This window comes from Danio rerio, chromosome 20, assembly GCF_052040795.2.
Source record: "Danio rerio strain M-AB ecotype USA chromosome 20, GRCz13ab, whole genome shotgun sequence".
Taxonomy (NCBI): Eukaryota; Metazoa; Chordata; class Actinopteri; order Cypriniformes; family Danionidae; genus Danio; species Danio rerio.
Window position 1 is genome coordinate 12,882,359 of NC_141040.1, and position 23,448 is coordinate 12,905,806.

Sequence of the window (23,448 nt, forward strand, 5' to 3'; positions counted from 1 at the left end):
ACTTTATCTTTGTCCTTGTCCTCAGCCCAACTGAACCTAAAGCTTTAGTAGTTTTGTGCTCCACTGTTATTTAGAATAAAAAACACTATGAATAGCAAGCTTATGTTTTTATCATTCACATCAATTGATTAAAAACACAAAATTATAAATAAATTCTACAAATAAATACTATTTTACAATTGTTCCCTTGTTTTGGCCAGTCCTGTCACATTTGCATAAAATTTTATGTAAAATGTATGCAATACACCTTTAAAGTCCCAATGAACAATGGAATTTTAAATGAACAAACGAGTGGCTAGTTTTTTTTCTACCCCAGTACAAATGTGTGTAGTAAAATTGACATATTATTCTAAAAGATCAGACTCCTCCTGCTCAACATTTCTGTTTGTTGTCAAAACTGACAGTTGAACCAGAGTGGTTAAATATGTTAGCCAAAGGCATTACCTCAAAATCACGTAATCTGAGAGTAAAACTGAAAACAGAAAGTTCATTTTCAGATTTCAATTAAAGATTAGAAGGGCAAACTATTTTTTTTATTATTACTTATATGCACAGATGAATTGATCGCTACAAAACCAGCAATATGAGCTAATGAAATCATTTACTTAGTTTTGATTTCTTGGAGACTTTAAGGCTCTGACATCGTTTGACGGAGGAGAAGTTGAAGGTGTTTTTTGTTAGAAGGACAAGCATGAAGGTTAGGCCCTGTCACATTTGTATTAAAGAAAATGTACATTTCTGGTAGAATGTACCTTATAACAATAAAATCTGTGTCTGTGCGTGTGTGCATGCCTGCATGTATGTGTGCGTGTGCAACTTTGTGTGTGTTTTAGCCATTCATTTACACAACTGTAGGGCTTTGGGCTTGAAAACAAACTTAAACATGGGTTTAAAAGTTCTAGTTATTGAAAACAATATTGCATCACTGTGTAAAATACTAAATGTAGCATCATAAACGCATGGTGAGATAACGTGCATCCGGAAAGTATTCATAGCACTTCACTTTTTCCACAAATTTTGTTACAGCCTTATTCCAAAATGAAATTAATTAATTAAAATTCTACACACAATACCCCATATTGACAATGTTAAAAAAAACATTTTGAAATTGTTGCAATTATCAGAAAAAAAAAAACCTGAATAATCACATGTACATGCATATTCACTGCATTTGCTCAATACTTTGTTGATGCAACTTTGGCAGCAATTACAGCCTCAAGTATTTTTGAATATGATACCACAAGCTTGTCACACCTGTCTTTGGGAATTTTTGCCCATTCCTCTTAGCAGTGCCTCTCAAGCTTTATCAGGTTGGATGGGAAGCGACGGTGTGCAGTCATTTTCAGATCTCTCTGAAGATGTTCAATATAATTTGGTCTGGACTCTGGCTGGGCATTCATTGAGGTGTTGTGAAGCCACTCCGTTAATATTTTGACTGTGTCCTTTGGGGCCATTGTCCAGCTGGAAGATGAACCGTCACCCCAGTCTGAGGTCAAGTGCAGGTTTTGTGCTGTACATGGCTACATTTATCTTTCCCTCCATTCTGACTAGTCATCAAGTTACTGCTGCTGAAAAACATCCCCACAGCATGATGCTGCCACCACCATGCTTCACTGTAGGGATGGTGTAAGCCTGGTGATGAGCGGTACCTGGTTTTCCCCAAACTAGAGCATTTGAGCGGAGCTGTGTGGTGTGATGCTCCGCCAAGCGTTTCACTCATGGTAGTGTCAGGCCCGGCTCCAGCTTGGAATTTTAGGGTGTGCTAACTGACATTTCAGGTGGGCCAAAAAAAAAAAAAAAAAAAAAATATATATATATATATATATATATATATATATATATGACAACAATTATTTTAAAGGTAATTTTAAAGTTATATATATGTCAGGGTTCTGCCACTTTGGTCTTGTAAATTCTTGTTTTGGTGGCAGAGCTCTGACACTACTCCATGTCTGGTCCTGTTTCTGTCTCTGTGTGCGCGCGCGCCGTCGTGGGTGTACGCAGAGTGTGCGCGCTGCCACTTGATGTGGCCGCGCACGCTCTGCGTCCCTCAGACGCGCGCGCTCTTGTACTAGTGTTTGTGTTTGTTCTGTCAGCAGCGCGCTGCTTTATTCTCGGTGCCTCCGTCTAGTTGGTTTCAGTTTTGGTTGGCGCTGAGATGAAGCATGCGCGTTGCTTATGTGTGAGCGCACGGTAAGGTGTTTATCTATCGTGTGCTCGTGTCTTGCGTCTCTTGTCAAAGCACGTGGCTTGGTGTTTACATTGTGGTCACGTGCTTTTGTCGTGTGCTTCAGTGTTGTGTTTGTTGTCATGAACATGCAGTTAATGAGTTCTCTCATTGGCTGCATGTTCTTGTCCTGTTAAGTGAGCGCATGGCTTGTGTTGTCTCTGTGTCATGCGCTCTCCCGTCTATTGTCTTGTCCCACCCTCCTTGTTAACCCATTATTAGTTAATTGTGTTCACCTGTTTGTGTGTTAATTTTCTACAGTTTATATACCCCTCACTTTTGCTGTCCTGTGCCAGTTCGTCATCACATGTTGTTGTTTAAACCCTTGTTTTGTCATGTTTCCAGTTATCATCGTTGCCAGCCTGCCCAGTCCTGTTTGTATGTATTTGTTTTGTTAATGTTTTCCCCCTCGGGGTAGTTTATTTTGCATTTTATTTTATTTTTATTATTTAATAAATTCCCATTATTCCTGCACTTGAGTCCTCGCTCCTTTTTCCCCATTTCCCATCACCAACCCTGACAATATATATATATATATATATATATATATATATATATATATATATATATATATATATATATATATATATATATATATATATATATATTTTTTTTTTTTTTTTTTAAATGTTCTCTGTCATTTTAAAAAGAGCAAACTAACTTTTATTTTAAAACTATTATTTGTACTGCAGATTATATTTATCTCAGTCTTTGCTTGCTTAAGCGATGTTTGCCAAGTTTTGCAAGAAAACTCCTAAAAAACATGTTGCTCTTTATCAACTATATGGGTGATTCTATAGTTGCAGCTACATTTAGTGACCAAAGGCACCTTTTTTCAGCTTTTGAAAATTTGTTACATTACATTTGTTACATTTTTGATTATTTGTAAAATGTGTTCAACATTTTCAAAGATCATATTACCAAAAATCATGACTTCTTGATGTCCGAATTAGTCAGTGTATTTTTTTTTTCATCATGTATCATTGTGCAATCAAAAATATTTTATTTTGCTTTTCTTAAAAGAAAATTCACCAATATTTTAATTGTATATGTATAAACTGTAAACTGTCAATACTATTACCACAATTAAAAAAGGAAAACTGAATATATCATTAATCACATATTGGACAATTTAAAAATATTTTAATCCTGATTTCATTAGTATCAAGTGATCTTTGCAGTTATAGCAAGTAGAATGTTTGGCTAAAAAGTTGTAAAACTGTAAATTGTTACTGTCAATTCAGTTCCATTTTAGTAACTATCCATTAGGATTTTTCTTGCTATGATTTATTATTATTTCTAAACATTACTATCATCCATGACAGAGTTGACAAACAATATAAAAACTTTTTATTTCAGAAATAAAACATTTAATCATTTATGTTCGGCAAAACTGAATTCTAAAAAAATAAATACACTTATCATGTATAGCCTATCAAAATATTTTTTTCTGAGTTTATTTAGCATAACATGTTTTAATCGACACACACATGGCGTTTCACGTGCTTTATCATAAAGCTATGTGTGTGTGCACGTTGACCTGCTCCCTGAAACATCTTGAATTATCAATATTTATTCTATTCATTATTGATTTCTGAATTTTTAATATTGTATTGCACTATTGTTAAGCACAACAGTGAACAGTAACAGTTTAAGATATCTTGTGTATGATTTTGATGTTTTTCCCTTATCAGTTAAAGTCCAACAACAGAGGAGATCCCATGATCATTTGAGAGATTTAAAGGGAAAAAAGGACAACACGTCAATCAACAGCACGTTACACGGCTTTCGTGTTTAATTAATCGAGTCAGTTATATTGAAATGAGTTCAGTTACTAACCTCTCTATATTGTTTATACAAATGAGGGACACGCAGCAGTGCGCGTCAAGAGAAGAGCGCGCGTTTAAAGAGAGCAAAGCGAAAGCAAAATTATGTGTGGATATGTGTCGAAATATTGATGTTTTTGACACAGACTGCAAAAAAATGCTTTGCACTTGAGTTTGAGTTCTGTATGTTGCACCTTGCACGAATTTCACTACTGAAACTGCCTGTGATTTGTCCGTTTTTGTGCGTCATTAACAGATAGTGAACTTAATGTTTGCTTTTTCCATGAGAAAAATGCTATAATGAAGTGTGCTTGGTGATGTGCACTCAGACGTGTGATGCGCACAGAAACCTACGCTCTATGCTGAATTAGTTTCTTTTTCATCTTTTGTAGCCTGAATGGTTTAAAATTATTAAAACAGAATACTTTAATCAAGATTGTAAATAAGTCTGGCTTGCTAAAACATGTTTTTTGAAGCTCACAATCACATCTTATGCTGCTTTCTCAGTTATGAAACGCATTGCAAATAAAATTGTTGTTATCTGATGTAGGGCCAGGGCTGGCCAAGTTTCTGATTGGGTGGGCCAGGCCAAGCTGGGCCTGGGTCGTGTGCTCCAGTTTATCGCTAACTGCCCAAAGCAAGCACTGCATTAACTTTCCGCCAATACCACTCAGATCCCGCTCAGACATAAAATTTCTTTAGTAAGCTAACTCTTCAGCTTACTTTAGCTAGCTAATTTTTTTTTTGTAACAAATCCTAAATAACTTTCTAAAATTAAAGCACATTAAAAAGATAAGTTTCTGCTTTAAATTGGCATTCTTTCTTGTACTTTTTTCTTTCAGTACAGTTTTTATTAATAGTTTAATAGTCCTAGTAATCAAATGTGGATTTTATAGAAAATTATTTAGACAGCTCTGTTTCATTTATTTATTTTCTTGTTGGCTTAGTCCCTTTATTAATCTGGGGTCGCCACAGCGGAATGAACCCCCAACTTATCCAGCAAGTTTTTACGCAGCTGATGCCCTTCCAGCCGCAACCCATCTCTAGGAAATAGGCAGCTGTGTATTAAACTCTATTTTAACTGACTGTTAACCTATTTTAAACCAAGAAGCATTGAACATAATTGGAATTACAAATTCGCTTTCACGACCATGTCTTATCAATGCATATCCTTAGTCCTACTAAAATCTATGAAACGAAAGAATTAACTTACAAATTAGTTCATGGCATTTAAGCCTGAATGGAAAAACACATACAGGTACGAAATCCAAATTGAATATATTCTGATCTTCTCATTGATTATTGTAACCATGGGGAGTGACACTGACAACAGAAGGTAGGATCCAAATGCAGGTTTAATCGTAGTCAGGCAAGCAATGGTCAATATAGGTGTAAACGGGTATATTGAGACAGTCCAGAATCGTTGTCATATAACAGCCAGGAGGTCGTAAGGCAGGCGGCAGAGTAAGACAAAACAAGGCTAACAAGGCTAAGGACAATAAACAGGATAACAAGACAAGGAGAACGCGTTGTAGTGTTACTAGTACAGTTAACAAGACTCGGCAATCTGAATGATTGTGTGTGCTGCTTAAATAGTGTGTTATCAGTCTTTAAAAATCCTCAGGTGGTGCGAGTGTAATCAGTCTAAATGAGGAAGCAGGGGTGTGTGGGCGAAGAGCATGTATGAAGTCCATTTACAAACAGATTTGTAGTTCTGTGAGTGAGAATGTTTTCCAGTAGGGCTGGGTATCAAGTTCGATACTTTTTAAGCACCGACCGAATCGTCTCTACTATCGAGCATTGAAAAAATCATTTTCGTCCGGTACCAAAATTTCGAATCCCAAGGGTATAATCTTGTCAACGTGCCCGGGTTAAATGCTGGTAATTGGCTGCAGTGAGACTGTCTTAAAAATCAAAAGTTTACGGCGGTTACGCCCACTCACTCAGAGCTTGTCAAATGTGAGGCTGTAATGCGTACACTACACTTTAAAGCATTTTTGCATCGTTTGACTGCAAGAAGATCACGCCGGCGCAGTCATCATAACAACGTGCCCACCACAAGCCTTGTCCTCCATGACTGATGAGTATTAAAGCGCGATGGCTGGGGCTCCGAAAGGTATACAGACATAAGCGCAAGCTGACGGCCCTTTTCCACCTCCTCCGCTTCAAAAATCACCTTAAAGTTAGGCGTACTTCGTGTTGTAACTTTTGCTTTTTGTCGATAATAATACACGCACTGCGGGCTACACAAAGCAACTTTATTCTCTCTAACATCAGTGCGCACACACATCAGGCCATACCATTATATAAACTGCGTGGGGGTAAATCAGGACTGAACCATTCTCTGCTTAAACAACACTTTGCATATTTCGCAGTGGCTAGTGTGGCACAGATGGCAAAACTCGCCGAACAGATCCACCACTTTTGGCGCTCATAAACAATGATAAAGTCCTCGTGCTGCAGGAATTATGAGGTTGCTGAAGGTGCGCAGCTGTCGTGCAGTGAGGGGTTTGCGTCTTTAATAAATTATGACAGTTTGTGTTCACTAAACAGTAAGAATGATTAATAAATCCATATGAAACAGCCCCTTAAAAGTCACGTCTCGCTTTCAGTTTCAGGGTTAGGCGCGTTTTGCATTTGCAATTCCGATTTGTTGCCTATATCAGATTTTTTTGCTTGTCCGTTTACATGTTTCAACAAATCGAATCGGGCATCAAGACCTGACAGTGTAAACGGGGTTTGTGCGGGGTAAATTTATTAATCCTTTTTTTGGACCTAACGTAGGCTGTGTAACGTTATGTACTGTTTCGATGGCTTTAAAGGTTCAGGACACCCCGGAGAACTTTTTTTTTTTTTATATTAACAGATTTGTGTGTGTTGAGCATCAATTAAGACAATGTTAGCACCTGTCAGCTTTAATTGTGGGGAAAACTGGATAATGTTGAGCTTTTTATACACATATACACATAGATATACACATATTATGCACATATATGCATTTTTTTATTATGAAAATGTTTATTTGACCACTTTTCTACATTGATGAATCACTTATCGCACGGGCATTCCTGACAAAAAGCTTGTGTTTGTGTGTATGGAAATGTACCATTTACTCTCCCTGTTAAATTTGATCTAATCATGTGCTGAAATACAGCTCCTCTCCTGCTTTCACTTCTCATACTGTCTCTACTGACGGAGGGAGCGATTCGTTTGTGAATGAATCTCCGTTATGAACGACTCGTTCGCTAGCCGACAATAATACAAGTTTCTGGCAGTGCAGTATCTCTTTGTCATATTTCTTTTGCATTGTTTGCTGATTTATTCAACAAACCTAGCATAAACTGAGTGTTTAGTGCGAGTTGGTGCTACTTTGCCTTATGGTGAATGCAGTAAGTGACTATAGCTATTATCAATAACGTGACCTGTTTAGCACAACTTTCAAAACATACAAAAACGTAAAAAACTTAATCCTATGAAATGTTCTGCCTTTGTGCTTTGTTTTCTTTGTTTTCTCGTTACTACACTCGTAGACAGCGCTTAAGTCGAGCATCTTCACGTAATAACACTGTCCTAACTAGTGCGGTTGAATGACATTTGTCCTGGGAGCACTGTACCAATGTGGCGGTGCTATTGATGCATGCTCAGGGTCCCTATGCGATATCTAGTGTATATATATCTATGTCACAAATTGAGGAGCGGGGAAAGGTGGCGGGGTGGCGTGACAACGCGGGGAATCCTTCACAAACTGAGGAGCGATCACAAACCGAAAGTGGCGAGAGCGTCAAAGTAGCCAGAAGTCTTTCATTTTTTAACGAGAACCGGCGGCGAGAAACAGCGGCGCGTCTTCATTGGCTATGACGCGGTTCGGCGGCAAGCAATCAGAATGAAGTAGTCCACCGCTTGAGCGGAATTCAGAGAACACAGACCTGTAAACTTTGGTTCCGGCCACAGTTGTTCCCAAGAGTTTGATTATTGCGGTTTCTGGATTTTCAATTATTAAAAATCGCGACGACGTGGGGCCCCCTAATCACGCTGGGCCCCCCCGCGGTGCGTGCCCTGCGGGCCCGTCCGCTACGCCACTGATTGTGGTTGTCTGTATATGAAATTACAAATAACAAATGTAGCAGGGCATTAAATCACTGTTCATTTCTTTGCATTTTAACTTTGTAAACTATAAACTCATGCGTCTCCTCTTTGTGTCTCATTTTGTGAGCTAACTGACAACAGCAGTTATTCGCTCCCCTTCTCCCCTGCTGGCCACGCCCACTCCTGCCCGATGCACGCGGAGCTCCACGCCCATTAATCATGCATCTTTTGAAAAAATTCTGAAGTAGACTTTAACCGAAAGTGGGGGGTGTCATAACCCTTTAAATACCTAGCTGAGTTGATACTAAAATGCTTTAAGGTTAACAGTAAATGATGAAGTTTACATCACATTAAACTTATCTTATTTAAATGTCCTTATCCTTGGCTGCATTACAGTTTAGCTTTTATGTTTTCTTCACATTAATGTTATAGTCTCTGCTTCTGCTGAAAGGTGAATGCCACAGGGCCTTTACACATTTTATTGTTAAAGGTTTGCTGCCTTTTTCTACGGTGGAGAAAGATTAGATTTACTGGATGTGCATTTTTCAATGCCCAGAAAGGAACCAAAAAAAAAAAAAACAGTCAAAATAAGTCATAATAATATATGTGATATAAGTGGTTCAATCATAATTATATGAAGCTGCGAGAATACTCCTGTGTGCAAAGTAAACAAAAATAACTTTATTCATTGATTTATCTATGGGAGGATCAGAAAGCTCTTGGATTAAATCCAAAATATCTTCATTTGTAGATAATTAATGACAGAATTTAAATTTTTGGGTGAACTAAACCTTCAAGCAGCAGTAAGCCTCACAAATACTTAAAATTGATTGATTTTAAACTGCTTGAACTTTATTAAAACTGTTTGTACTAATATATTGTGTTAACTACACTCTGTTCATTTTGTGCTTTTGTTCCTTTGTTTATTGGTCTTACAGATAAGCCTGCTGTGAAAAGTGTCCCAAACATCCTGAAAAAATAAAACCAAAGTTTCTCAGAGATTGAGTTATTTAATCTTGTTAAAATATATTTCTTAAAATAAAAGTATCGAAAAAAGTATCGTTCGGAACTGGTATCGAATTCAGGGTATCGGTATCGAAAATTTTGGAACGATACCCAGCCCTATTTTCCAGTGACCTCTGGTGGTTAAAGATCACTGGTGAATGTGACAGAGCCCTCCCTCTAAGGAGTGGCTTCCAGACACTCCTAATACTGTTCAGGCTTGAGGTGGAGCGGAGGCGGAACAGGGGGAGGGAGGGAGGGAGGTCCAGGACCATGCAGCTGGGGCGTACATGGGGCATGTAGCGGAGGCGGGCCTAGAGAGTGGAGCTGCAGAGGGCCCGGAGCGTGGAGCTGCGGAGGGTCTCGGAGCGTGGAACTGTGGGGGGCCAGGACCATGCAGCTGGGGCGTACCTGGGGCATGGAGCTGAGGCAGTCCTGGAGAGTGGAGCTGCGGGAGGCCTGGAGCGTGGAGCTGCGGAGGGTCCGGAGCGTAGAGCTGCGGAAGGTCTGGAGAGTGGAACTGTGGAGGGCTTAGATCGTAGAGCTGCGGAGGGCCCGGAGAGTGGAACTGCGGAGGGCCTGGATCATGAGGCTGCGACCATTCAGAAAGCTCAGGTGGTGGCGGCCATTCAGGAAGCTCAGGCGGCGGCCATTCAGGCAGCTCAGGTGGTGGCGGCCATTCAGGAAGCTCAGGCGGTGGCGGCCATTCAGGAAGCTCAGGCAGTGGCGGCCATTCAGGAAGCTCAGGCGGCGGCCATTCAGGAAGCTCAGGCGGTGGCGGCGGCCATTCAGGAAGCTCAGGCGGCGGCCATTCAGGAAGCTCAGGCGGCGGCGGTGGTTCTGGCAGCTCTGACAGTGGCAGCGGCTCTGGCAGCTCAGGCAGTACTGACGGCAGTGGCAGCAGTTCTGTCAGTGGCAGCGGCTCTGGCAGTGGCAGCGGCTCTTTCAGTTCTGGAGGATCTGGCAGTGACTGAGGATCTGGCAGCTCTGGAGGATCTGGCAGCTCTGGAGGTGGCGGTGGCAGCTCTGGCAGTAATAGCTCTGGTAGTGGTAGCAGCTCTGGCAACTCAGGTGGCCATTCTGGGGGCTCTGGTGATGGCATTTTAGGAACTGAAACCGGAACTAAGACAGGAACAGACTCGGAACAAGAAGCCATCTTGTGAGCTGGTGGCAGAATGACGTTTACCACATTGTGAGCTGGAGGACTGGAGATGGCCATCTTGTCATATAATTGATGCTCAGGAGACAGGAGTGATGGTGATGCCAGCATTAATGTTTCAGTGAGGTGTACAGCAAGCCCTGTTGTCATCTGGTCTTGCTGTACACTCCCCCCCCAAAAAAAACTCCAAACATTTAGGAGTTTCGTCCACCTCGCCTACGGTGAAGGGGGACCCAATAAGTTGCAGCGCCAGATCAATATACAGTGAGAGTAAAAAGTATTTGATCCCTTGATGATTTTGTTGGTTTGCCCACTAATAAAGACATGATCATTCTATACTTTTAATGGTAGATGTATTCCAGAATAGAATTCATGAATTAATAGAATAGAATTAATATTCTGTAGACAGAATATTAAAAAGAAAATCCTGAAAATAACTGTAAAGAAAATATTTTAATTAATTTGTATTTCATTTAGGGAAATAAGTATTTGATCCCTCTAGCCAAAAGCACCTAATACTTGGTGGCACAGCCTTTGTTTGCAAGCACAGCAGACAGACGTTTGTTATAATTAACCACAAGGTTAGCACACATATCAGGGGGAATTTTGGCCCACTCTTCTTTGCAGATCCTCTCTAAATCATTAAGGTTGGTGGGCTCTCGCTTGGCAACTCGGACCTTCAGCTCCCTAAATAGATTTTTGATTGGATTGAGGTCCGGAGACTGGCTGGGCCACTCCATGACCTTAATGTGGTTCTTCTTGAGCCACTCCTTTGTTCCCTTTGCTGTATGCTTCGGGTCATTGTCATGTTGGAGGACACAACAACGACCCATTTTCAACTTCCTGGCAGAGGGGAGGAGGTTGTCCTTCAGGACTGCACAGTACATGGCTCCATCCATCTTCCTACTGATGCGGTGAAGTAGCCCTGTGCCTTTGGCAGAGAAACACCCCCAAAACATAATGCTTCCACCTCCATGCTTGACGGTGGGTACAGTGTTCCTGGGGTCATGGGCAGCATTTTTCTTCCTCCACACATGACAAGTAGAGTTTAGGCCAAATAGTTAAATTTTGGTCTCGTCTGACCACAGAACCTTCTCCCAATCACTTTGTACATCTTTTGAGGTGATCATTGGCATACTTTAGGTGGGCCCTCACATGTGCCTTCTTAAACTGGGGTACCTTTCGGGCACTGCAGGATTTTAATCCATTGCGGCGCAAAGTGTTGCCAATTGTTTTCCTGGTGACTGTGGTCCCAGCTGCCTTGAGGTCATTCACTAACTCCTGCTGTGTGGTTGCAGGCCGATTTCTCACATTTCTCAAGATCATTGCCACCCCACAGGTGAAATCTTTTGTGGAGCACCAGACCGAGGTCTATTGATGGTCAGGGTATACTTCTTAAATTTTCTCACAATTGCACCAATAGTTGTTACTTTAATACCCAGCATCTTGCTAATGTTTTTGTAGCCCATTCCAGATTTCTGATGTACTATATGCATATATATATATATATATATATATATATATATATATATATATATATATATATATATATATATATATATATATTCAATTGAAATCAGAATTATTAGTCCCCTTTTAAATTTTTTTTTTTTTTTTTAAAGATTTCCCAATTTATGTTTGACAGAGCAAGAAAATTTTACAGTATGTCTGATAATATATTTTCTTCTGGAGAAAGTCTTATTTGTTTTTCGGCTAGAATAAAAGCAGTTTTTATTTTTTAAAGACCATTTTAGGGACAAAATTATTAGCCCCTTTAAGCAAATTATTTTTTGATAGTCTACAGATCAAACCATCGTTATATAACAACTTGCCTAATTACCCTAACCTGCCTAGTTAACCTAATTAACCTAGTTAAGCCTTTAAATGTCACTTTAAGCTGTATAGAAGTGTCTTGAAAAACATCTAGTAAAATATTATTTACTGTCATCATGCCAAAGATAAAAAAAAATCAGTTATTAAAAAATGGTTTTCTAAAACTATTATGTTTAGAAATGTGTTTAAAAAAACCTTCCCTCTGTTAAACAGAAATTGGGGGAAAGATAAACTGTGGGGCTAATAATACAGGGGGCTAACAATTCTGACTTTAACTGTATATCTATATATATTTTAGTGTTGGGCGATATACAAAATTTTCAGATCGCCATATCGTCCCCCTGTGAGTTCGCTGATACATGATACTATCGCATGGGGGTGCAGCAGTGTTACGTTTATGTATAGAATATTTCATTATTGTATTTAACCATATCTAAAGATATTTAATAACCTTTCGGCAGATTTTTTTACTTATTTAATAACCTACTGCATTTGAATGGCGTTTGATCTTGGATAATAATTCAAACCAATGCAAATCACCACGCTCTTGCAGCTAAATAGGCACTGACACTGAAATGATTTCAAAGACTCGATGCAACATTGCGGCGTGGGAGAGGATTTAAAGGTGACTTCGGGTTCATGCCAGTCTCCGCTGCCCGCGGGACTGCTGCAAAATGGATCTAATATACATGAATGAAAGCAAATGAAATGATATTTATCTCGGCAAGAAAGAAACAAGGATGCTTAAGATTCTTTCAGACAGGAAGCGGATGGAGGATTTGCTGCCTTGCACGTGAAATAGCGGTGAAGTTTTCCATGTTTTTGTTCAGTTGAGCGCGGTGCGGCTTCAGCTCTAATCATCACAAAAGTAATCAACAGTGTCACGTTTGTATTTGCTAAGATCTAACACAATTATTGCGCTTGGCATAGGCTATATGTTTATTGTTTTCGGATGAAATTTTCATTTTAGACATGGCTGCAGCAAGTCGGCAATTGCTCTAATATTAAATGGCCTGTTTGACCTAAAACTTTTCAATGAGCTCAGTAAAATGTTCTTTGATAAGTTATTAATAATCTGTTTAATAATTCTTTAATGCCAAAACGAATGGTAAAATACATATTGTAATTTAACTTAATATAGGCTAGTTTAAATAAAATATTTAATAGCCCAGAAAAATAAATATAGGCCTAACATATTTTTTAATTAAATAAATAGGTTATTTTCTGAAAGAGGCGCATGTTCGTGTTTATCATTCTATTGAATTAAACACAAATAAGACATGTATATCCCATGTATTTGAAGGAGCAGTCAATGCATGCACAAAAAATATAGTCTATAGCCCCCCTTAAAACTTAAATAGGCTATTAATAACGGATATAAAAGATAAATAGCTTTTTTTTTGTGAAAGCAAGAAAGAATCTTGCAGGAGTGCTGTTATAAAGTCTCAAATGATCAACGACCTCAACACGTTTTATTCCTGAATATCTGAGCTGGTTTTAGAATTCTTTAATTTTCTTCTTTAGTTGTTTTATTTTTACAAATCGTTTTATTTAACTTGTTTGTTAATTAAATTCAGTTTTGCTATTAACCTATTATTTTAGGCAGCAAAGTTGCAAACTAATTTGCTCTGAGAGGTGGCTGTGCCTTCACCTACAGCTTGCACTTCCGCTGCTGCTGAGAGAGAGAGCGCAAAAGCGCAATCGAAGTCATTCATTTTTGTCCGAAAATGTCGGTCAGGTGATGTTGATGTGAACAGCTGAAGCTGTCATATTATTTGTAGTTAATTTATTATTAATGACAATGTTTAAAAATAATAATACTATTAATTTTTTTTCAATAATGCACTTAAAACATGTAATAGATCTATTGATGCGAAACGAGCTAAATATCTTCTTTAAAATCGTTATAAGTTCCAGCACTTGGCAATATCTTTGCCTATCGTCGATACACGATACTATCATCTGTCGGCGCAACCCTTATATATATTATATATATATTAGGGGTGTAACGATACACTCAGCTCACGATACGATGTGTATCACGATATAATGTTCACGATTCGATATGTATCACGATATTTGGAATAAAAATTGAAAATTTAACTGAAATGCAAATTTTACCAAGTAAACTATTTTTTATGTATTTCTTTTGTTTCAACTTGTTAAACTGAACCTTCTTTTAGAAAATGTATTAAACCGGCCTGTCTCTGGAAAATAAAACAATTTAAAAACTTCTTTAAAAATATTATTGAAATGACAGAGACAAAATTAAGGAACAATTTAAGTAAAGGTGCAAAAAAAAAAGCTTTCTATTCAATTGAATTTAACAGTAAGAGCTTAAGGCTTTGCTTGTTCACTTGCGTTTTTTGTGTGTGCAAAAAAAATCCACATTTCCAGGTAATCAGCAGTTCTATAAGATAATCCTGAACTCATGTGTATCTGTCTGAGAGGTTTTTATGGATGGCTGTCTTCATGTTGGGCATGATGAGTGACAGGGGGGCCGTCTTTTCATTACACAGGACAGTCGTGGCTCTTTTCAGCAGTTTAGGCAGGTTTACTATTTCTTCGGCGTCATATCGTAATCAAATCGTCATAATGCCACGATGCAAATCAAGACATTTTTGCATCGCAATAAATCGTTACACCCCTAATATATATATATATATATATATATATATATATATATATATATATATATATATATATATATATATATATATACATACACACACACGCACACAATTTTATTTTGTGTCTGACACATTAAGTATTGCATTTTAAAATACTGAATTATTTTAACGTGCGCACAGCAATATACAGAACCTATTAACAACAGTTACATCTTCTGAAACATCTTCTCGCACCTGAATTTCCAACAGCAAAGATTTATTTTAAAAAGAAGAAATAGTCCTGCCCAATATATTTTTTACTTAAATTACAAATTTAGATTATGTAGTGGATCAACCTACATTATAAGATCGATCAGGGATTTATTAGCTCATTTCAATGAATCGGATCCTAAAAAAAAAAAAATGATTTGAGCACATGACCCATGTAGGGGTGTCATTCAATTTTATTGTATGACATAATAACTTTCAATATTGTAACTTTCAGGTCTATAGACGCTTCCTTTGTCTTCATGCTTGGTTTGTGCTTTGACATGCACTGTCAACCCTGGGACCTTATATAGGCAGGTGTATGCTTTTTCAAATCATGTCCAATCAATTGAATTTATCACAGGTGAACTCCAATTAAGCTGCTGAAACATCTTAAGAATGATCTGTGAAAACAGAATGTACCTGTGCTCCATTTAGAGCTTTACGACAAGGGCTGTGAATAATACTTATGTACATGTGATTTTTCAGGTTTTTCGTTTTTACTAAAATTGCAACAATTTAAAAAAAAATCTTTTTACACACTGGGATATTTTGTGTAGAATTTTGAGGAAATAAATGAATTTTAATCCATTTTGGAATAAGGCTTTAACATAATGAAATGTGGAAAAAGTTAAGCGCTATGAATACTTTTGTGGAGGCTCTGTAATTAAATGTTTAATGTATTTGCAGCATGCACAAGTATTTTATAAAACAACAATGGTTGATTACAGGACTGTACATGTTTTGCAGTTTCTCTGCAAAGTGACATGCATAATACTTCGGTTTGGGCAATTTTGCAGATCACTGCAATCTTGGATAATTTTGATGATGGTTGTCCATACATTGCCATCATGTAAATGTACTCCTGACTTCTTTTTTTGGTTAACCAAACTGTTACAAATCATATTCGTATTCTGTGCACAGGCATAAGGACAAGATGTGCATGAGTAATCATGCCTGGGGATTACAAAATAATTTTCTGTGTTAATGTTAGTGTCTGAACAATTTGCAATGAACTCATCCTCGAGCCATTGCAAATGATGTTAAATGAATATGACACGATGTTGGCTTTGATGTTTTATTCAGATTTGCAAAACAAGAGAAACATCTTCAAGCTTAAAAAATATATGATTCATTTTTGTATTCTTGGTTTGTATTGTAATGCTCCCCTTAAAATTTACAGAAATCATTTGAAATCTTTTGACCCCTGAAAGAAGTATTAAACTTTTTTTAAAACACTTTAAAACTATACTATATAGTTATAAAATCATGTAGATGGGTTTAATTATTACAGTTTATAATAGCAAATGTTAGGTTCAAATAACTGTTAAATTCTGCCTTTACTATCTTTCAGCTTGTGACTACCTCGGTGAGCGGATGGCATCGCTTTTTGGCATCACCTCAGCTAAATACCAGTATGCCATTGATGAATACAGCAGGTCAAAGAGAGAGGTGCGACTCATACACAAGTCTGAGTTAACAAAAATAATGGCTTAACAAAGATGGGATTTTGTTCAAAATTTAATGCCAGCTGGACAGGCTCTAAAAAAGATGTTTTATGTTCTTGTTTGTAATATATAAAGTAATCTGTATTTACTGTTGTTTTGTTGTTTTCTCCATAGTGCGATTTGCAATTAACTGTATTAAAATCAGTAAAAATTGTGCCCAAAATTCTAACAGTTTTTAATTTTCCAGTCTCATTTTGATGGTTAAATTATTATTTTTTTCAATCAAAATCAACATTTTGAAACTTATTTCAAGGTGCAGTAGGTGATCGTCCACAATGCTAACAGCTTAGCATAAATCTCTGAATCACAGTCCCTCCCTTGCTGTCTAGAGCCACACCTCCTTAAACACGAGCACAGCAAAAGAACCCTCTCTCAGGTGTAAAAGCGACTAGTGCTTGTCAAGCGGCATGCTAGCCAAACTGACATGCTATTTCAGAGCAAATATTTAGAGTTGCATGGTAAACAATATAGGGAGAGACTAGGCGGAATAGCAGTATTTACTAGTGTTTTGTTGTTAAACTAATAAAAATCTACATTATCGATGCTGTAAAAGGTCCCTTATGAAACTGAAAGTAGTCTTATCAATCTTTCATCAGAAGATTTTAATGGCTGAACAACACTTCTGTGAAGATATAACCCATTTGTAACAACAACATCTAACGTTACATCAGCTTTGCGTGAAGCTAAAACAGTTTTAAAACAGAACATTACCTGTCTAAGAGAAATCCTTCAGACATGGTGTCATCCTTTCTTCAGCGTGCAAAGGTAACTCCAACATAGATTTAGGTTTTTAAAAATTTTGTTTCAGCAGGTTTTTACAGATCACATGCTTGTGAAAGCTGCGTACAAAAGGCTGCGCAATTGTATAAATCTGCATTTGCAAAAAATATATAAAAACATATAAATACATTTAGATTAATTACTTTAATCATTACTATTAGACTGTGAAGAGACTTTCAACCACCACAACAAAAAGACAATCACCTACTGCACCTTTTACAAAAAGTGATCTTATATTTAGGAATTTAATGCATGGCAGTATTTCCTTCTGAGTAAATTATTAGATGATGAAAAGATTGACGAAGCTTCTCCTACAGCAGCAAATGCAGTTTTTACTGTTGATATTTGGCGCTAGTTAATCAGGAAGTGACTATTTTGTTTGCTTTGACTCGTTGGATGAAAATGCTGCTTTATTCGTATGTCATTTATGCGATGATCCAGTTTTGCGCATAACGTTCATTAGCATTTTTGGGTGGAAAAATAGCTACTGACAGTAACAGTGTTTTGCACATGTGTATTTCAGAGTACTTAATTTGTCAAAAAAAATTAGTAGATGCTTGTCAAATGATAATCGTTTTAACTGAAGTGGTAGAGAAAGTCATGTTAGCTAGGAATGAATGCTATCTCTAGCAAATTTGTGCATCATGTTATGTTGTAGATGAAATAAAGGCTAAAATATAGTTCTACTTTCTTCCAAGTGAACTACTCTCTGAAAGCAAATGTAATAAGTTTGCTCATTTCTTTACTGACAAGATCAATAATATCAGAAAGGCAATCAGCTCATCCAATCAGCCAATTTGTGTCGAAGTCAAACTAGCTCAACCACAACTTAAGAAATCAGATATTATGTCTGATTTCATGGCAATTAATGGTAAAATCTTAGAAGAGACTGTGCAAATTATGAAAACATCAACCTGCAGACACGCTCCCCACATCATTCTTTAAAACTGTGTTTACCTGTTTAGAAATGGATCTTCTAAAAGTGGTAAATGCTTCACTGCTTTCAGGGATTTTTCCAAACTTGCTTAAAACTGCAGTTGTTAAACCCCTCTTGAAGAAGAGCAACCTGGATAACACCCTATTGAGCAACTACAGGCCAATATCAAATCTCCCTTTTATTGGCAAAATCATTAAAAAAGTTGTTTTTAACCCGGTTAACAAGTTCTTAAGCTTCAGGGGGTGTTAAGACAATTTTCAATCTTTTTTCAGAGCACATCACAGTACAGAGAGCGCTCTTATAAAGATAATCAATGATATACGCCTAAATACAGATTCAGGCAAGCTAACAATGCTGGTATTGCTCGATCTCAGTGCCGCATTTGACACTGTCGATCACAGCATACTTCTGGATAGGCTGGAAAACTGGGTTGCGCTGTCTGGCACGGCCTTTAAATGGTTTAGATCTTACCTTGAAGGAAGAGGTTACCATGTTAGTATAGGTGACCACAGGTCGAGGTGGACACCAGTGACATGTGGAGTCCCACAAGGGTCGCTTCTGGCACCTCTCCTGTTCAACCTTTACATTCTCCCTCTGAGCCAAATAATGAGAAAGAACCAACAGAACCACTCCTACCACAGCTATGCTGTTGACACTCAGATCTACCTAGCCTTACTGCCTAACGACTACAGCCCCATTGATACCCTCTGCCAGTGCATTGATGAAATGAACAGTTGGATGTGCCAAAACTTTCTTCAGTTAAACAAAGAGAGAACTGAAGTCATTGCGTTTGGGAACAGAGATGAGGTTCTCAAGGTGAATGTGTACCTTGGCTTTAAGGGTCAAACAACAAAAAATAAGGTCAAGAATCTTGGTGTGACTCTGGAGTCAGATCTGAGTTTCAGTAGTCATGTCAAAGCAGTAATTAAATCAGCATACTATCATTCAAAAACATTACAAGAATCAGATGCTTTGTTTCCAGTGAAGACAAGAGAAACTTGTTCATGCTTCCATCAGCAGCAGGGTGGATTACTGTAACTGCCTCCTCACTGGCCTTCCCAAAAAGACAGTCAGACAGTTACAGCTCATCCACAACGTTGCCGCCAGCATTCTGACTAGAACCAGGAAATTAAAGCACATCACACCTGTCCTCAGGTCTTTACACTGGCTGCCAGTTACATTCAGAATAGACTTTAAAATATTATTACTAGTATATAAATCATTAAATGGCCTAGGACCTAAATACATTACAGATATGCTCACTGAACACAAACCCAACAGATCACTCAGATCTTTAGGATCATATAAACTAGAAGTTCCAAGAATTCAATTAAAGCAGGGTGAATCAGCTTTCAGCCACTATGCCCCCCGCTGCTGGAATCTGCTTCCAGAAATGATCAGATGTGCTCCAACATGAGGCACATTCAAATCAAGACTGAAAACACATCTGTTTAGCTGTGCCTTTACTGAATGAGCACTGCTGCGTCTGACAGATTGCACTATTATGTTTTTCACTTTTTCTTCATTCTTTTATATCACTTTCTACCTGTTTTTATGTTTTTTTTTACTCATTTTTATTATTTGTTTTTATTTTTATTTTACTTTCTTTCATTCTTGTTTATGTAAAGCACTTTGAATTGCCACTGTGTATGAAATGTGCTATATAAATAAACTTGCCTTAAAATATATAAATAAGGCTTGCCTTGCCTTAAAACTTGTAAACTGAGACTGAGATATGAGATTATGCTTTGCACCATTAATTTAAAAGTACTGTCAAATAAAGTGTTTTCTTCTAAACAATAACTAGTGCTTAAATAACAAGTGCTATAAAATGGTAAAGAACTTAACTGCTAAACTGAAGATTGGGGGTCCTATCATACATCCGGCACTATGTGGCGCAAGGCGCGACGCAATAGTTATTTGCTAGTTTCAACTTGGCGCAAAAGTTATTTTGAGGTGTTGCGCCCCGCTGTTTAAATAGCAAATGCATTTGCGCTCATATGTGCACCCATAGGCGTTCTGATCTAAAAAAGGTGTGTTTTGGCGCGTTGCTTTTTTGAGTAACTATAATAGTCTGTTCTTTAGACCAGAACAAAGCCGGTCTATTGTCTGGCGAAGAGTGGCCTGGACAAGTTACAGACTGCTTAATACACACAAGATGTAGAGCAATACGCAAATATCGTTACATATGAAAAAGATATAAAATATTAAGGATATATGTAGGATATAATAAGGATATACATAGGATATAAATATAAAGGATTAAAATATTACAAAACATATTATTTTTCTAGCCTACGTGAATTTAAAAACCACTACCTTTATACTTTCTTCATCTTGGGAGGCTTTTTCAGTTCATTCAATTTGCTTTTGTATAATGTTATTATTAGCAGTATGATTTATTAAATGCGTATTTATATGTTTTGTTAAAACAAGCTTAGATTTGCCCATCTGTCAGGTTTTAGACCATATGAGACACAGCATGTGTATTAGGATAAAACTCAGGTTTTTGAACAGACTTCGTTATTATTGTTCATTTTTTCGTTTGCTGGAAATTAGAACTGAATTTAGAAATAGTTTTGAAACAAATCGTTGTGCTTAACAAACTTAATTAAAAACAAACAAAATTTAAAATGAAACTAGATTATGAGATCCCTTATCTCACATTCTCGCAGGGTAGATGCTCTGTTTAACTGTTTTCTTGCTAGTGAAATGCTCAGTTTTTCCACTTACACTTACTTTACGTCATGTAAATAGCAAATGTGCCATGGCGTGACGCAACAGGCTCTTAAAGGGAATGGGAGATGAGACTCTGATTGGTTTATTTTCAATAACTCATTAAGAAAATAAACTCAACCCTTTTAGACCATGCTCCACGTTGCAAAGCGGATTTTTTCGTCCTTCTATTAGCACAAATGGATTCTGACATGCCCTGAAAGCATTTGCACCCCTGGCTCTGCGCTTTGTGCATGGATCGTCAAAATAGAGCCCTAGAAGTGAAATCAAAGCCATTATCACTCTTTTTTTTTCCTGGGTTGTAAGCAAAGTCCTGCAAACTCTTTCTTTTCAAGACATTTGGACCAGAAGATGGAGCTGGTCCAGGAAAGGCTGCCGAGGGTCAGCGGTGTCCAGTGATGTTTTTTTTTTTTTCTTCTGTCAAATAAAAATATCAGACTACCTCAACTCGATCGCTCCACAGGAAATATGCATTTAATTAATGCTCCACTGTTGTTATTTCACAAAACCTTAGTCGACATTTTTAGTAAAAGTCATTAGATTAAAGATTATGTCCCCGGTCAGATCACATGATTTTGGCATGATTTTCTTGACGTAGGGTGTTGTAGAGATTCGTAAACGACAAATAGACGTCGTAAGATTCAATCGTTTCTTCTCGTGTAATGTGGCATAGTTCACAACAACCGATTCCATGCCTGCGATGCCTCATGACACTGTCACAGAAAGTCTAGCATGTTTAATCTTTGCTCGTTCTTTACGACAAGTTCCACCACGTGAGTGACACGGCCCAGTAGGAGCACATAATTTATCAGTTATTTTAGCGGGTTTTGCTGTTAATGAGCTGGTCAGGTAATCAAAAAACAGGCTGCATATTTACAGATGGGTTGATGGGCAGCTAAGAATGCCTTAATCATGTTTATGTACTTCTAACATTGTCATCTGTGGTACCTATCTGTTGCTTACACAATCCTACAGCTCATGTTGTAGTAGGCATGATTATAATTTATATAGCTTACATTTTTTTAATGCTCGTAGTTAATATCTCTTCCCATGCTTTTGGGCGGACCTTTATTTTGCATATTAGCGGTCCAGAGACAAAGAAAATTCAATCAAATCAAACTATGCCAGGAAACCATTGGTCAGTCAGTAGATAATGGGTGTGATTTGCCACCACAGTTACAACCCAGCTGCGTCCACAGCACTGCGCAGAAAGGTCCGAAAAAACCTTGCGAAGAGGTGCCCCCCTTTGAGGGGACAAACCGCATTTCTGTACCTGCATGCCTCGCTTGAGTCCGCGCATTTCTTATTTAAAAAAACAAAAAAACAAAAAAAAAACAATTAAAGTTTACGCCTAACATACCCTCTGATCTGCAGCCCAAGTTCCACTCCTCAAGGACATCAAATGACTCCATCCTCCAGCGCATTGGAAAAACTTGCAAAAAGAGAGACAGAAAAAACCCACTAAATCCAGGTATTTAGTTATGTGATAAAGCTGTGCCCCTGATCAAAAAGGTGTTTTTATAGTCTTGGTGATCCTTAATAGTGTGTGGAACTGAGGTAGATTTGCCATTCTTTTATCTAATCTCTTAATTTCTTCGCTTGGTTTCTTTTCCATGTTTGTTCTATGTTTTTGTTGTTATGTTTGTGTGTTTGTTTGTTACATATCAGACTAGTCAATAAACCCCATTATAATCAAATGGATTGTATCGTTCGCCTCACAGACAAAATCACTTAAACGATCTATTTTTGCTACAAGCTGTTATTAAGTTGAACAAAACTTATAAACTATTAATCTACTTCACAAGGAGTGGTTATAATTACCTTTTCTAAATAAATAGATCATTACAGAGTCCGCTCAGACGAGCGGCTTGGTCTGGTTATATTTATTTGGTCAAATTAAGAATATTAATAATAATTATTTATTATTGATAATTAATATTCATAATCTGAGAGTCCGCTCGGACAAGCGGGCGAAGTCATTGATATATATTGATATATTGATGTTTAGTCAAATTAACAATAGGTTAATTCAGGATATTAATAGTTAACAATAACTCGTTATTACTGATTATTAATATTCATAAACTGAGCTAATTCCGCTACACTGCCCTGCTTATTCCAATGTGTCATTAATAATAACAGTTTTATATAGGCTTCTCTGAAACTGTGAATATTTAACTTTAATTTTATTTAGGCTAGATTATAATTTTATTTACCAAACCAACACAATCTCACGGGCAACTCGTGTTTTGGTGCTGAAGCATGGGCCTATAGCGGACTTGTTTCACTGCACTTCAAAGGTTTTCGATTATTCTTTTTTTGTTATCTAGTAGTTAACTGACCAACAAAAAATACGTAACAATTAAGATACAAATCATAGCTAACGAAATTTGTTTCAAATAGAATTTTTTTCCAAGAAACGTATATGAATTATATTTTTGTTTGTGCCTGTCTAACTGTGCGGTGATGATTTGTTCC

At 37.5% G+C, this 23,448-nt stretch overlaps 1 protein-coding gene across 7 annotated transcripts in view; it reads left to right on the plus strand.

The window, feature by feature from the left end:
• The window catches only part of fam177a1b (family with sequence similarity 177 member A1b), a 65,551-nt gene that overhangs the window by 2,790 nt on the left and 39,313 nt on the right, over nt 1–23,448 (plus strand). For 3 of the 7 annotated variants that reach the window (XR_015518022.1, XM_087297848.1, XM_087297852.1), the window contains exon 4: nt 16,364–16,461. Coding sequence is in view for 6 of the 7 variants with exons in the window: in XM_087297848.1 (XP_087153974.1) it covers nt 16,364–16,461 (98 nt within the window). In the remaining variant the exon portion in view is untranslated. 7 annotated transcript variants of the gene reach the window in all.